We start from the raw sequence: 16,048 nt of genomic DNA, 5'->3' as shown, positions 1-16,048 counted from the left end.
GCGGCCCTTCTCCAAGCAACCTTGATGGTCAAATCTGTTTCCCAACACAACGAACTCCTATCGGGCGCGTATCCTCGCTATCTGCTCTGCCATAATAATTTCCGGCAACATGTAACAATCCAATCGAGCGTCGAGTCCGAGGGATGGAAAGATAGAACACATACCTCTAGACAGACAAAGAAAGACAGGAGCAAGTCGGAGGAGGACGTCGCTGGGCATAAGGCAGTAGACCGGCCAGTAATCAAGTTCCGAGTCTAATCGCACGGTCATGGCCAGCGTCTGCCGCCCCGCGAACCGTTCTACCAAATCTGAGACGCGTTGCGCGCTGGACACAATGTCTGAGAAATGGCCGCTGCCTGCGAAGGATAGAGCTGCAGGTTTATTTAACGACATCTTTCAGCGAGAGATCGTGGCTGGAAAAGGGAAATGAAGCCGTCAGAAATGTGGCTGCCGGTATCAGCAAGCCCACCGAGGGCCCTACGATTCGATTATCAACTTGCCCTATCGACTCGTCGAGCAGTAGGGAAGCACAACGTCTCCGGATGCATAGCCCGGCCGCCGCAAACAGATCCCCGATTCCTTGCTTAATGCTGCCAAGGACTGCTCATTGATTCCTGCTGGTAAACAACCATTCTCCCACGGCATCATGTGCTCGAAACGCCATCAGAGAGGACGGAGGGTGGTCTTAACGAGCGTCGACAATCGCACCACACCTCAATCTTGCAGTCCCCCCACGGTCTCTTATCTGCTCGCCGAGCGACACCAAACAAAGTCCCTGATACTCCGGGAGCTGACTGACATTCTGGCAGCCAGGCGAGTAAGCAGTGCATGATGGTGAGGGTGAGAAGCTAATGAGTGCCATTCGTCCTTCAGGACGGAGTTAGGGTTTGGTAACAGGACTCCATGTGGATTACCGTACGTTCCAGAGTTGTGGAGGAAGATTAAGCGGAAAGCTGATGGCAGTGTCCAGAAGATGGAAGATTGCTTTGACGCTACAGTAACTGGGGAAGGAGAGGAATGGAGAAAGACGTGTTATCTTGTTGAGTTTCAGGAGAATGGAATCGGCAAGAAAGAGAAATCATACAAGCACGTGAACAGTGTCAGGGATGAGACCAAGGGCATTTCTCAAAACAACTCCCACTCCGCTGAGACTACGCAGCATCTCTAGCAGCTTCCTACTGCTGTTCCTCCGCACCGGTCACCTTGGAAGTGTGCCTCCCTCCCCACTGGTCCTTGGTCATCTTCGCATGGACAACGATAGCCTGGTCGCGACGTCTGCGTGAGCGACGAGATGTACAAACGTTCACGCTCTTACTTTCGAAGTTTGGCTTCGGTCAGGACTCAGAAAGGGGGCCGGAAAGGCGAAGGTACGAGTTCCATGTCTCGCAGGGAAATTGTATATGCATGGTCAATGGATCCAATGTACAGCCTATACATCTCTTGCGATTGGTGGTTCTCGTGCTGAGACCGTGTCTGTGAGTTGAGCATGACCAGGCTGTCGAGATGATGCAGCAATGATTAGATCCTGATGATCTCTTTGTAGGCTACGCGTACGAGACCATGATTTGCGGCAAAGACACGACAATGGCGCTGGTACGAGGAGAAGCGGTGGCTCCATCCTGCATGGCAAGATGTGGTAGAATGATCTGTAGCTATCTTCCTGCTTACGGCAAAGATCTCCTTCCCTGGGCTGCCTGAGATATTCCTTCATTCTCGTTGAGCGCGCGGACCAGGTGTATCTGCGACTCCTTTGTAAGCTGAGCTCATGTGTCTTGAAATGCACCATACACCTCGATGGTTCCAGAAGGTCAATCATCGCTCATCGAAGTCTGTTTGATGCCGTATCGGCCAGCATGTTTAGGGACAAAGCGTAAAAGATGGTCCAGAACTGGATTGTTTCCTGGAGGCTATGCAAACACTCGGGAGATGCGCAGCAAAGAGGCAGCAAACAGGTCATCTTGGAGTATATATCGGCTGGTTCCTATGACTGGGAGTTGCTGTCAAGCGACTTTCCATCTTTCATCCACCAGAGTTGGAATCATTCTTGAGGCTCTTCTTCCTGCGCTGTATATGACTTTCTTGCCCTCTATACGCTCTTTTACCTTCCACATATACCCGACGTCCATCAATGAGCGCATTCACAGATACTTTGAGTGTCTTGTAAAATTAGACAGTACGTCATCCTCTCATTCTGAAGACATCTGAGTAATCTGGCAGCTCCCGCGTCACATCCGCGCTGACACAGCCAAGCCAGCACGCGCCGAAACATCTTGCGCGATTGAAGAAATTAACAATCAAAACATTCGCACCGCTTTCGCTGATTTTTAATCTTCAACAAGCTCAACAGCTCATTCCTCGAACAACAACTCCTTCTTTGATACTCTCGACCCCGTCGACAACGTACGCAACCCCTGAATACTTCCTCGATCGATTACTGACAAATGCGACAGATACTCAACCCTTCCCAACAACATGTCGAACTCACAAGACAAGAAGATGTTGGGAATGGACGCCAACAACGGCGACAACGGCACAGCACAAGGCAAGAGGCATGCAAACCCCGCCTCCACCTCCGCGCGCGGCACATCGTCCGCGCAACCCACCTTTTTCGCCGGTCTCGGTGTTGTGCCCCCCTCGCAAGTTCCGCGCGTCATCCACCGCCGCACCACCACCGCACCCTCACCATCCCTAGAGGCAGGTGAATGGGGACCAAGAGAACCCCAAGGCAACGAGTCAAGAACAGCGACTCGAGGTGGCAGAGCTCCGACAGCAGGACATCGGCGTTCCTTCACCATGCCAGAGATCGTGGTGACGGAGCCTTCGAATGCTGCACCGGCGAGCGCCATTCTCCCACCTGCGCGTGCTGGACTCCTTCGACCTCCGGGTACGACTCTCGCGCTACCGACTTGGACGCCGCCGCAAGGTCCACCGGCTCCGCGGCCAAATAGGAACTTGTTGATGGGATTGGCGAATCGGGCGAAGGAGCGGCAGGGGAGGAAGATTGAGGACAAGGGAAAGGAACACCTTGGAAAGAAGTGATCTTCTTTGGTGCCAGAGTTCATTGACCCGGTTTCCTTCGACGATCTTCCTGGTAGCGATTCCCGCCATCGTCAGCATCAACTTCTGTTGACCGCAACGAAGTTTCTCATTGCCAAGCTGCCAGATTCGATCCATGGTTCTGAGAAGGCTTCGAGAACCATGATGCTGGATGCGACGATCGTACGCGACGGCGTGCCGGAGGATGTGATCATGAAGATGGACAAATGTCGCCTGTTGATGGTTGTGGGGTGGGGTTTTGGAAGCAGCTGGCGCGAAGGATGCATAACAGCAATGCAAGATACTGACACAGCATGCCGATAGTGCATCTCTTGGTCAACGAGAGTGATTTGGAGGAAGATAGGCTGTTGGATATGATGAAGTCGTTCAGGAATCAAAATTGTCTCAAGATCATCCAGTTATTTTCCAAAAAGCCTGTTCATGTCCTCAACCGCTGATTCCAATGTAGAAGTACCCCAGGTCGCTTGCCCTGAGCCTGCCTCTTCTCCTCCTAGTCCATGGTCTCATTGCCGCCCTTTATTTCCTTCTGCGTCTATTGAAGCGGCGCTCAGCTGCAGTTCGTTGTTAGCGGAGAAATGTCTGCAAGGCCACGGGCTGTTTGCATACGTCCCGGTGTTATATTGCTGTCTAAAAGCCTGCGGCCCTGACAAATCGGAGAGCTGCAAGTAGGAGGGATGATTGCTTGTAACAGTTACTGTACAACAATATCGCAGTGCTAAAGGGGAGAAGTATGTGTATCATCTCGGATGGATTAGCGTGAGGCTCTCAGCTACTTGAGGTCTCTCTCATCGGCAAGGATGTCGGAATAAAGGAAAACCAAAGAGAACTTGTACATCACAGTATGATTCATGTCATCGTTATTCTCACAGCAGGAAGGTAGATAGAAATAGCCCAGAGCAAGGCAGATGTCGTGGATTGCTTGCAGCTTCGAAACCACGACAGCGAGCGATGGTCACTGGAAGGACTGTTCTCTTTTTCGACCAACTATAAGCCCCTGGATGATCTAGCATAGCGCTGGTCGTCAGTATCTGTTGGGGTTCTGGAGGAAATGCGAAAGTAAGACGTGATAAGTTGCGCGCGTACGAGAATCATGTGAAAGGAAATGCAAGAGTACATCCACAATCATACAGAGCATCTACTTTTCCTTCCCTTTCTTGACATCGCAGCTCAAGCAATCTTCCAATCCCCCATCTTCCAGTCGGTCATCCTCCTCTGACGGCTGCATGTTCAAACTCCTAAGTGTTGCTTCGGCAAGATCTGGGTCCATCGAAGAAACATGCTCAATCAGCCCTTCCAAGCCGTCTGTGCTCGTGCTCCTTGCAAAGCGCTTTACAAGAGCGGTATAATCAAATGGTGGTTCAATGACAGAACCATAATCCCATGCAGATCTATTACCCCATGCAGATCCATCAGCCCATCCAGATCCATTATTCCATCCAGATCCATTATCCCATCCAGTTTCATTCGCATACCCCCAAGTCTCGCCTTGATCGATATCGTGTTGGTATTCTTGGTCTTCTCTCTTCGAACGAGGTCGAGCAAGGGCATTCCCCTTCTCCTCCGTGATACCATCATTCTCCTTGTTCTCCTCCAATCTCGCAATGTCATCATCGCACAGGAATAGCTTGCATGTCTCGCATTTATCCCATCTGCAAACTGTTGTAAGGACTTGGACTTTGCTCCCAGAAGCGTCGATATCGAAACACACGGGCACTCCATGTTCCAGCTCTGGCACTTTGTCGAAGAAAGCGTAGTTGTCAGTCTCCAGCGGTTGGAACTCCAGCTCTCCGTTACTAGGCTTGAAGCAGTCGCGAATGGAGTGAACGAATGGCTGGCCACCAGTTGCCAAAGGAGGCAATAGCTGCACACCAGGTAATATAGCACAGTCGGAATAGCAGGTGCTTGCATCACAAACCATCACGTCGGCGCTATACGAGGCTTGTGCGCCGCACTCTTCGAAATGAACCCGCATTGCCTGACCGCCGCGCTTGTAGGTCTCTCGATCAAACGCATTATCCGCATCGTCTTTGAAGGACTTGGAGAAAGCGACAGAGCGGGCCATGAAGCCGTCAATTCGCTCAGTTCTGGCCTTTTCCAGTACGCAACGATGGAGCATGCGGAGTGTAGGATACGATGGTTCAGGCGGACTTGTGGAGTCAGACTGTACCGCCTGAGAGGCAGGAATCGCTGAGCTCGCGATTGCGGGTGTTGTGACCAGAGGTGGACCAGAAGGTGTGCCTTGACGGTGCATCAGGTTGACTTGTACTCCGAAGATGCTGATTCCAGTTTGATGGATGATATTGTATCCGACACCACCGGCAGCGAGTCTGAGTCTGGCCGCACACTTCTCAATCTCGGTCCGCTTATTGTCAAAACCATCTAGTTCCTCGTTGGTGTAGTACATGGTGTTGTAAGGATTTGGTCTGTCGATTTCACGCCAGTGCGAATCCCACTTTGCTTCGTGTTGATAGTAGTCTTGTGCAATATGCGCGCAGCAATACTGGGTCAGACCTGTGCGGTCATGGAAAATGCTCACTGTTTCTTCGTCTGAGAACTCGTACTCATTCAGCAGCACGTGCAATGTCAGGCACTCTTCGTTCGTCAACGTCCAACCGCTGCTAGTGTCCCTATGCTCTGATTCTGGATGGCTGTCATGCAAGCTAGAAGTCTYCTACCAGACTCCATCGACCTTGGCGAGGTAGATCAGGCCGCCCTTGTCACTTTTCTCTCCAACTGCTGGAAATGGTGGTGGAGGTATTGTCATGTTGACACAAACGAGCTGTCACCTAGCGTCAGTCGAGAGTTGATGCTCAATGCAGATTATACTCAACTGAAAAGTATTGCCGGTGAGAAGAGACTTCTGCAAGACCAGGATATTGATCAAAAGAGGAGTCAGTTTGCGGTGCAAATGAAGCCGCAAAGTGTCAGACACCTTCAATGTTTAAATCAAGGCCATGAGTCCTAGACGTCACTGTTGGTGTACGACGGCGAGTGGTTTGCTGGTTTGCTGTATGCAAGCGACGCAGGTAATGACTGTTTCTCATGCTTCGGCGTCTCCTTTTGGTTTGTTACCAAACCGGCAGATGAAGAAAGCGTGCTGCATTTTGTGCTTTTGTCATAGCATTCAGATGCCCATACGAAGCTGTTTGCTTTTTCAAGGGGACAAAGCAGGCAATGAGCATATCGTCCCCTGTACTGTCGTGAAATGGTGATAGTAGGACTATCGTCCCCGCTAGTGGCTGGGACCGTACAGGCATTCTTCCGCATTGCTCGAATGTCGATGAAATAAAGTAACGTGATCGGATAGCGAACTAACACGTTCACGGAGCTCGAGACCTGGATAACTTCATCTGGTCGTAGGAAATGCTTTCGTGATTGGACTACACCCCGGCCATCCTTGGATATTTCCGTGTTCGTAGGGGTTTGGCTGACCGACGGAGCCTCAGCTTTTGGATCAAGTTGCTTGCAGAAGAGAGTATCTCCGACCATGAAGTGTTGCCTGCAGATCTTGCATTCATCCCAACTGCACAGAAGACTATCGGCCTTGAATCACCTGTAGCCATTAGTAGAGTTTACATTGATTTCCAATTCAGCTTCACGAAGCTCGCTCCAGAAACTGTTGGTATTTTGCCCGGCTGGACGGAGCCAAAGCCCTCAACTGGAGAGCGAGAAGCGGTCTGAGATCGTGTATGACACTGCCATGTAGATTGTGATAGCTAGGAAATGAGCTTGGGCGTCTCCATGTGCATGGAAGGACATGCGCTTGGCTTACCTATTTCGCATGTGCACTTCACTTTCGTCAAAAATGCCACAAGGAGATGCGGAATTGCCCAAACGCAGTATTTGTCCATATCTGCCGCAGTCTGCCGTCTCGCGTAGGGTCTCGGGAGCAAGACGGCATCGAGATTGAAATRACGATGCAGTAGGAAGAGGAGAGGACAGGTGGAACCTCATTCCGCATGTTCGAAGCGAGATCAGGAGCGGTCGTCGACAGACCAAGTTGAGGAACGGCAGGATGATTGGGCTACACCGGATCGAAATGATGCTTTCCTTGTCTGATCCTTTCTCGATGGTAGACCGTGCATCTAAGACTAGCAGGAGACATCTCAATGTTAGTCCAGACACTCGCAGCGTCTGCCGACTCACTTTGTGGATGCGGCAAGGCATAGTATTTCAATCGATCATCCAGAGAAGAAGCGATATATGTACTGAACAGGCCTGCTCCCTGCTTGATTTCAAGTTGGAAATGGCTCCGTCATCTACTGTAATTAGTTCAGACAAGGAAGTTTACAGTCATCTTTAAGAGTCCAGACGAGGAAGTTCACAGTCGTCTTTCAACTGCTATCAGAGAGTAGAAGCAGCAACATCCTCTGCGGGATTCGCAATGTTGTCGCGTATGCTGTGCGGTATTAGCTTCGAACTGTGCCATGATGATGAGAGGTTCAGACCATGCCGCCACGAGTGTCGTGTGTAGTGCTCTAGTTGCACTAAAGTACACAGCACGTCCAGTAGCTAAGCTTGCATCGAAGTACTGTGTTCCACGAGAGCAGGCAATGGATACACTGTCTGTCAACAAGGAAAAGTTCAGATGAGATTGYAACCGTCCCTCCGGTACTGAGAGAGCGTCTATGCGCATCCAAGCGTTGAAAATCATTGCAATTCATCTCACCTCCGTCGTCTAAAATCACATCAGCCGTTGAAGTGTGGCATCCACCCTCCGTGAGGGTCCTTATGCTACAATGAACACACCACCAATGGTCTCATACCCCAACAAATCAACCCTGTCCCTTGTCCGCAACCTTTCCGCCGCTGCCCGCCATACTCATCTCGCCCATTGCCTTCTCCACGCTCGTCTTCCTCTGCGCTTTCTCCGCCTTCTTCTTGTCCTTCGCGTCCAACATAGCCACCGCCTTCTTCGCCTTTTCCCCCCAGAACTCGCAGATGAAACAATCCTCCATGCAAACCCTAGTCATCAACATCATCTTCTCAAACCCATTGTGGAACTCCATCTCCATCTCCCGCGTCTCGCCGGGTACAATCAATCCCTTCGAATAGTCACTGACAACTCCCGGGTAGAACCCAATCTCCCCTTTCTCATTCTCGCTACAATCGCCCCAATGTACAAAAGGCAACACGCTAGGTGTCTTTTGTACAACTCCGATAGAAGGTCTCACCCGAGCAGGCATACCCGCTCGACACCTCTCATCCCGACAAAAGTCCGGGTCGCAAACCATGCAATCCGCAAAATGCGCGGGGGAAGTTTCCGTGGCGGGGAAGTAGAGGCGAAGAGTATAGCCGCCTGCCTCGTAAGCTGCGGCATTGGTTGGGCTTCCACCGATGAAGCGCTCGGAGGAGTGCGCGGAGCGGACTGTATGGCCATCGAGGCGTTTCGAGTCGAAGAGAGTCGCATAGTGGACCATGGGGAGGGAGGTGGGAGGGGAAGCCGGTTTAGTTTGGCGCGCGGTGTTGCGGAATTGTGTCGAGCTCATTTGGGTGGTGTCGAAGCCGAGTTCTTGAATTGGAGAAGCGTAGAACTCGTGCTCGACAGTGTCTTCTGCTGCTGGCTGGGGATTGGGAGCCTTTTTCTTGCTCTTGTTCTTCTTCTTCTTGGTCTTGGACGAGCCGGGAACTGCTGGAGTAGACATTGACGAGCTTGTTCCTTCGGATATCTCGTTCTTGCTCGACTTCGAGGCGTCAGGGACGGGTGGAGGAGGCATGGACATGCTTCCCGATCGGGAGGTTTGCTTCGAAGAGCCAGGCACAGGCGGAGGAGGCATCGACATGGTTGCTGGGTCCGATATGCTTGGTAATTCCGACAACCTTCTTGCGGCAGCGGCGGTGTCTCGAAAAATGAGGCCTGGAGATTGAGAGGGTGACGAGGTTGAAAGCCGTAATGATCGCCGTTTCGTGGAAGGAGAAGCGGGAGTCTGTGTTTTCTCCCCAGGTGTTGGAGAAGGGTCTACCATGACGAGAATAGTATTGCTCTGGAACTTAGAGGGAAAGACCGATGGATGGCTGCAATGTAGGAAGCCGAGCCTGGAATTAATATTGCATGGCTATAAGATTGCTTAGATCCTGACAATCGAAGTGGCAACGGGTTGTTGGCAACATACACAATCAAAACGTACGAGGCACAATTAGCATACACTTTGGGTTGATTGCACCTAGAAAGACAAATTGTTCTACCGTGTTCGTTTCCTGGTGAGAGATGCGAGAAAATACTAGCGGGGAGGTATAGGAGAAGACACGAAGCATGGATTGCAGGCGAAACATCGAGCACCCTTGTCATGAAATGGTGCCGTCTACGCCAGTATGGAAAATTTGGAGCATAGCATTCAGAGCATATTCACCGTTTTTAACCTCGATCACTCATTTCATGCAAAGCTAAAGCCTGCTGTATCGATGGAGGTCATCGCTTCACGACAGCGGCAGCCGCCAGCTCCCTCGCCAAACGAAACATTTTCCCTCCTTTCCCTATTCATCGTCCTGGAATGCGCGTGGCCGGTCGCTGTTACTCGCATGGTTCGTGAAAAGCCACTCGCCAAAACCAGCGAACGCCATATCTCCGAGGACGGGCATGCCAAAAGAAGTAGGAAGAGATTGGAGAGGACGCTTGTCGTGGCGTTCCTCCTCGTCGCCAGCATCGGCCGTCTCGATACTCTGAAGCACCGCCTCGTAATCGCCAACAAACTCCATGTCATCGTCCCAGTCGATGACCTCACCAGGTTGTCCATCATCCTGCTCATCGAAGAAGTATTCTGGTTCCCGGTTGTTTCTTCTATCGTCTTGGTCCTCCTGCTCATCATCTCCCTCATCTCCCTCATCATCCTCATCAGCCTCATGAGTCGGGTCCTCCGACATACCATCAGTAGTGTCAGCCGGCTCCTGACGACTCCTCAGCTCGCACCGCCGACAGTCGCCCTCAGAACACACCAGAGCTGGAACAGTGAATTGCTCAAAGCCATTGTGAAATATAACATCGATTTCCAACAGATAGTCGGGATTAACGTCAGCGAACGTAGGACCGAGGGTGCTGTCAGGAAAGAACTCTGGACCACCATCGCTGGTACTGACAGTATCGTCCAAGTGCACGAATGGCTTGCTAGCCCAGTCCATCGCCGTGAAGGTGTATGCCTTTTCGATGGCATCGCAGCCTGCGCTCTGGCAACGCTCAGGGTTGCAGATCATAGTGTCCGCAAAGTGTCCTGGGCAAAGATCGGTTCCAGGATAGTAGAGGCGTAGCGCAGCGCCGCCGTCGTTGTACGCTGCGGTATCAGCATCCTCAAGGTCATCTTCACGTAAGGGCACGCCGACGCCGAAGCGAGACGAGGTTGCTGCAGAGAGAATGGTAAAGCCATCGTCGAGCTCAACGGTTGTGAGAGCGCCGTGATGGACCATGGGTAGGCTGCTGGGAGTGAAGTTTGGCTTGCGTTGATGGACCGGCGCTTGTTTTGTGTTGCGAGTGCGTGGTTCCTTGACCAGACGCAGATCAAAGCCGGGCTCAGAGATTGGTGCTGCGTAGAAGACTTCGTCATCTTCAGCCTCTTCAAAATCCTGAGCATCCTCGAAGCGAACAACTTCTTCCCACTGCTCGTCGTCATCATGTCCAGAGAGGTAGAGGCCCTCGTCTTGATAAAAGGCATCATCTTCTTCACCATCCTGTTCGCCCTCATTCTCGCCGGCATCCTGCGCGTATTCGCCGTCACTCTTAGTGCTGTCAGCATCTCCGCCTTCTTCGTCCTCATCATCACTGTCCTCACGATACACAGGTATCGATGCCCGTCTTCTCTCGCGCGGACTGTTCGCTGGAGTCGCGTTCTGGTGTTTGAGCTGCTTTGCGCTTGATGAGGAAATAGTAGAGGCCTTCCGCGGTGCCCTCTGGGAGCGTTTCTTCGGTACCGAGGAGGCACCAGTCTTGCTGCGCGGCGGTCCAATGCCGGTGGCTGCACGCGCGAGAGGCGCGAAGAAGGTTGGCGAGATTGCCAGGGAAGAGGTAGCGGGAGCAATGAAAGCGCCATTCGGATCGTGAAGCTCTTTGTTGAGTGGTGTTTTCAGCCGAAGGTTGATTCCGTTGCCAGCGGCGACGCGGTTGATCATGGCGCGAAGTCGAGCCCACTCAGCAAGCTCGGCCATGTTGTAAGGCACATCATTTCGAGGTCTAACGCCGAGAATGCCATTATAGGGACGCGCGATGCTCCACCATTGTTTGGAATGCGAGGAGAGGTAGCGCGCGTTCCAAAGATCGCGCAAGTCTTTGTAGGTGCAGTTGTACTCCATCTGCCTCATGTCTTCGAAGCATGCTTGGGTCAACTCGGCGAACGCCACCGGATCGCGCTCAAACTCGGTGAATAGCAGATGGAGAAAGCAGCGCTTCTCCAGGTTCCACTGGTGGATGCCACGGCGGGCCTTGATGGTGGGGCGGCGGGAAGCCACGGTGTTGATGTGTGTATCTTTGCGAGACGACTTCGGCTTTGGAGCCGCGCCCCTCTTGCTCGACGAGGTTGCGATGCGACCCATCTTGATGATGTTGATTTTTCAAATCATTCCTCCAATTTGGTCTGTTGACAGAACGGAGGGGTATCGCTGCAAAGTGAATGACGGGTGATGGAGAGGCAGCAGTTGGGAGTCGCTGGAAGGCAAGATGCAGAAGTAATCGTGTGGGTGGAAGAGGATTCGGAAGTGTGGGTGTTTCGAAGAAGATTGAGATGATGGTACTCAAGTAGTCTCCAAGAAGTGGAGACGCGCGAAGATCTGCACCACGTGAACTTCCCCGCGCTAAGAAGCCGCTAAGGAGTGAATGTCTGCCAAATGCGGTCATCCAGCAAACATTCTTCTCTCCACCCTACGTGGTTCCGGTGAGAGGGTATACGGATCAATGAACGCGAAAGTGTGTGCTCTATATTGATTGTAATGTGTGCATGAAATGTCTAAACTCACCGTTCGTGACTCGTCTTATGTCCAGTTGGAGAGTCGCAAGCAACCGGGGAGCTGAAGCAATTACAGCTGCGACATTGGCAGTGCGACTTTGGGCCCGATTGCTCCGTTGGCTGTCTACTGGAGCACTGTGAAGAAGGGATGAGACTGCTTTGCGGCGTCTTTGCTCAAGAATCATCAACAAGGAGCTGAGACAAGCAAGAAAGTGCTAATGGAAGCAAACCAAACATGAGACGCTCGCTGTTCACGGAAGCTAGGAGAATGTTCCCAGAGCTGGCATGTCTGCATGATCATGCCACCGCCTCGATACCATCAACAGCCGCAAAATCAAGTTTTCTTGGCGGAATAGCTCAATCTGTGTTTCTGGCTCGACGTAAATGCACCCAGTTACAGTGTGGTGCGGTCGTCTGCTCATAAAGCGTCACCAAAACACCCCAACCGCTCAGTGAACACCCAATTTCTTCTCGCTAAGTATGAGCCCAAGAATCCGACAACGTAATGGCATGGTTCACCATCCAGTAAAGGCGTAGGCTCCGACTTCGTCCCAGTCCAATCCATTCTGCCACCGGTAAGCCGCGAATGGAAGCTCGCGTAACTGATCAAGCGTCGCGTACTGCAGTTGAAAGTACAGCATCTGATCTTTGATGCTTTTCCAAGGGCCTTCGGTGGTCCATTGTGCCGTGCAGCATTCCCTGCAAGTCTCATACACTGCACCGGGAGACCGCCATCGTAGGTCAATCCGACAAAGATGGACTGTTAGCCACACACGCTTCGTGTAATGAAAGTCCCTTCCCGAATGCTTTTGAGAAGCAGGAGGTTGGCTTGAACTGCGGCGTCTCTGTTTTTTTCGCTGCTCATGTATTGGAGATAGAGCGACGAGCCGGGCCACCAACCCGATGTCATCTTGACTAGCATCGAGCAGCCCTATTCGTTGTCGGTCATCGAGTAACTCGCTGGCCATTGATTTGTCTCTACATCTTTGCAACTTTAATGGTTTCTCCTGCCACAGATGGATATCATGTGTCCACGTAGGTAGCCATGCGAAATCCTGATCAGAGGGCTTCCAAGGGATGGTGACTGGTGCGTTAGAGATATCACCTGGCCACCGACCTGGCAGATCGAGCTCTACACATGTGTGTAAGGGATAAGCAGTTGAGTAGTACCAGTCGAGAGGTGTCGGACCGAACTCCAATCGTCGCCACGCACTTTGTGGCCAGTTCTCATACTCTGTTTTGCCGTATACGAGCAGATCCAGTCCAGCCTCAAATACGCAAATCGTCCAGATCTGTAAAGCATGAAGTTCACGATCGATGCCTTCTTCGTATATAAAACCTCCTTCCGGGCCGTATGAAAGCACCCGCAGGGGTGAAATCCCGTCGTCATCGAGCAGAGAGACGTCCGCGCCAGTTTGTAATGCGAGTCGGAAGAAATCCGTCCACTGGCCGCTTTCATCGCACTCCAGAGCCATTTGAGATGCAATGAGGTGTATGAGTGTTCTCCCACGTTGAGCCTTCAATCCAATCAATGTGGATACAGGTACGAAATCACCCAGAACCTTATAAAAAAGGGACAGATCCACGCCTTGATCCAGTTCCATGGCATTACAGAATCGCTCTGAGACTGGCAGGGTGCCATACGGGACACAGTACCCATCTTGGAGGAGTTGGGCAAGTTCCGTGTCGCGGACATGTACCCAGCACGTATCTCCAGCCCCTGGTGGCAGTAATAGCTCTTCCGAGTGGACCTCCAATTCTAAAAGGATCATCCGCAGAGTCTGTTTGAAGTGGTTGACTCCGTCAAGGTACCAAAGCCTTGGACCACTCAATGACACTGGACTTCCGAGTCCGTGCAGATATCTTGCTATGTCTCGATGATTGTACAYGGATGCAACCTAGAACAAAATTAGAACCGCGCTAACGTCAACTTCGATTGACGAACTGTGAAAGGCGACTGATCTGCAATGCTAAATGGTATGTAGTCGTAAGGTGACGCTTTTCCTTCCCGTATCAGCTGCTGAACCCCATGCAAGTCGCCGATTCTGCACAATTGCATGATTCGTGCGTTGTAAGGTACCATGTTGTAGCTGCGGAGTGAGATGTCCCAGCCGATTTTTGTTTGCCGTATCGATATCGCCCACGCCCATTTCAGCAGCCAGGGACGAAGATGAAGTGTAAATCTTCCAGCATTCGAGTTCGCACCAGCATCCTGTTGTTTTACTGACACAGTCTTGACGCTATTGGAGTCGAATGAGTCCAGGGCGGCACTGGGTATACCAGTGAGCTTTGCTAGAAGGCGGTTATGGGAGCTCATCGTCATGTCAAGGTGGCTGTTCAGGGTGTTGTTCTGTGCGAAGAGATCCAGGATCTGGCGTGTATCCTGCTCCCGTTTAGATTCAATGTATATGCTGTATGCCAGTGCAAGTGTGTTTTTTGCTCTGTCCAGCTCATGGCAAAGATTCAGTACATCCTTCTCTTTGAACGCCGTTCGAAGTTGGCCAAGCATTCTGAATTCTCTCATGGTGCCCTCCAATTTCTTGGTCAACGATCCGATCCGACCAACCCCCTGCCGACATAGCTCGATACATCGTGAGAGTATTGATGTATCACAGGACTTGCTGTTGGAGTAACGATCCCGTTCGATTTGTGCAATGAGGAGGCCAAGTGTGTCGATTTCTAGGACAGTTCTTTCCAGTAGCTCGGGAGCAGCGTTGTAGGAAGTGTAGAGAGCCCTTAATTTCATCGCACTGTCCGCTAGCTGAATAGTCAAGGACAAGAGGCCTGCACCACCGGAGACCACAGCTAGTACTTCGGCCATACCAGATGATTGAGATGAGTATGAAGGATTGTCAAGCGGCTGAGAGCCTGGAGTCTATAAGTAGTCTCGCAGCCTGTCCTTGGTATGGGCGTTTCATTGGAGGGACGGGCGTCAGCACGATCGGCTAGTAGGCGATGTTAGCGCGTGGTATGTGGCTGTGTACATGCTAAAAGAAAGCTCAGCCTTGCAACTTGGAGATACCGTGGAACACCCCTATGTCCCTTACTCATCTAAAGACAGAGCAGCGTCTAAGGGTGGTGTTGGCATCATAGTTAATCCTTACTAATTGATGCCATCAACAGTTATTGATGCCATTGACGCTATTAGTCATCGTGTACTAAGGTCGGTCCGCGTGCCGATCGCTTCCGAAGCCAATTAAAAGACGCGCTTGTCCCTATCTAGTTAGTGATAGTTTTTTGAAAATGATACCAATCGATGCTATTATCGATGCCATCAATGCCATCAACGCTAACGATACCGCTACTTTCCCCCCCTAGTATCGTCCCCTTCGTATGCGTAGACAGTATTGCTTTATGAAACATTGCTATTACGGCATACCGATCATCCTTAAAATCCATGTTTGTCCGCCTAAGGTACCTAGGTACTAGGTAGTCGGGATGGAGACCCTGCATAGGTATTCATGTCATCGCTTAAGCCCAACTAACCGACGCTAGACTTGTTGCCGAAAGTTAAGCGCCCTCTTTGACGCCACATCCAAACAATACACCCGTGATTAGAAACATGTCATTTTCTTATGAGGAAGTCAATAGGACGTACGTTCTTCAATTTTTGATTCTTCGTGGGAAGTGCTCAGTTGATCTTTGTAGAAGAGCAAGCACGTCTTCTCCCAAGGATATTTAGAATAATATGCGAGCATTGCGAACGCCGCATACAATTCTCGTATATCCAGGAGTCTATAGAAACCTTCGGCTCTATGCTCATCCCCCTGACTATACTCTAGACAGCATAGCAAGAGAGGGAAGGCCGCAATCCGACATGTCCAATCCCCTCTGGACCATGACGACGTATTAAGCATATTCAGAAAAGGTACTGTCTGGAAGTATACTCCCTATCTCGTCATGATCTTCTCTTCTTGGCAACATGACCTGGCAGAGTCTCAATGACCTTATTGAACTATACCAAGTCCGAAGAAGAAGAAGAAGAAGACAATACAGCAACGAAGCGACTGATAATGCTCGCTCTTATCTGCTCAAGGGGAGGACCTCCCTGTGGTTCATAAAAG

At 51.2% G+C, this 16,048-nt stretch overlaps 5 protein-coding genes; 1 reads left to right on the top strand and 4 right to left on the bottom strand.

Annotated features, from left to right (window-relative positions):
* Positions 1–2,472: 2,472 nt before the first annotated feature.
* Positions 2,473–3,039, top strand: RCC_08832 (uncharacterized protein; the record flags this gene model as incomplete). Its single annotated transcript, XM_023774078.1, has 1 exon — positions 2,473–3,039. The coding sequence occupies one exon, from the start codon at positions 2,473–2,475 to the stop codon at positions 3,037–3,039; it is 567 nt and encodes a 188-aa protein (XP_023629846.1).
* A 1,153-nt stretch (positions 3,040–4,192) lies between these two features.
* On the bottom strand, positions 4,193–5,461 carry RCC_08831 (uncharacterized protein; the record flags this gene model as incomplete). The annotated part of the gene is made up of 1 exon (XM_023774077.1): positions 4,193–5,461. The coding sequence occupies one exon, from the start codon at positions 5,459–5,461 to the stop codon at positions 4,193–4,195; it is 1,269 nt and encodes a 422-aa protein (XP_023629845.1).
* Positions 5,462–7,832: 2,371 nt separating this feature from the next.
* RCC_08830 (uncharacterized protein) lies at positions 7,833–8,840 on the bottom strand (the record flags this gene model as incomplete). Its single annotated transcript, XM_023774076.1, has 1 exon — positions 7,833–8,840. The coding sequence occupies one exon, from the start codon at positions 8,838–8,840 to the stop codon at positions 7,833–7,835; it is 1,008 nt and encodes a 335-aa protein (XP_023629844.1).
* Positions 8,841–9,531: 691 nt separating this feature from the next.
* On the bottom strand, positions 9,532–11,574 carry RCC_08829 (uncharacterized protein; the record flags this gene model as incomplete). Its single annotated transcript, XM_023774075.1, has 1 exon — positions 9,532–11,574. One exon carries the CDS (start codon positions 11,572–11,574, stop codon positions 9,532–9,534), a length of 2,043 nt encoding a protein of 680 aa, XP_023629843.1.
* A 925-nt stretch (positions 11,575–12,499) lies between these two features.
* On the bottom strand, positions 12,500–14,805 carry RCC_08828 (uncharacterized protein; the record flags this gene model as incomplete). XM_023774074.1 has 2 exons in its annotated part: positions 12,500–13,882; positions 13,930–14,805. 2 exons carry the CDS (start codon positions 14,803–14,805, stop codon positions 12,500–12,502), a joined length of 2,259 nt encoding a protein of 752 aa, XP_023629842.1.
* Between the last annotated feature and the right edge of the window lie 1,243 nt (positions 14,806–16,048).

The sequence above is a fragment of the Ramularia collo-cygni genome (genome assembly GCF_900074925.1).
Source record: "Ramularia collo-cygni strain URUG2 genome assembly, contig: RCC_scaffold15, whole genome shotgun sequence".
Classification (NCBI taxonomy): domain Eukaryota; kingdom Fungi; phylum Ascomycota; class Dothideomycetes; order Mycosphaerellales; family Mycosphaerellaceae; genus Ramularia; species Ramularia collo-cygni.
The sequence above is the reverse complement of the archived record's forward strand: the minus strand, read 5'-3'. Positions and strand labels throughout refer to the sequence as shown.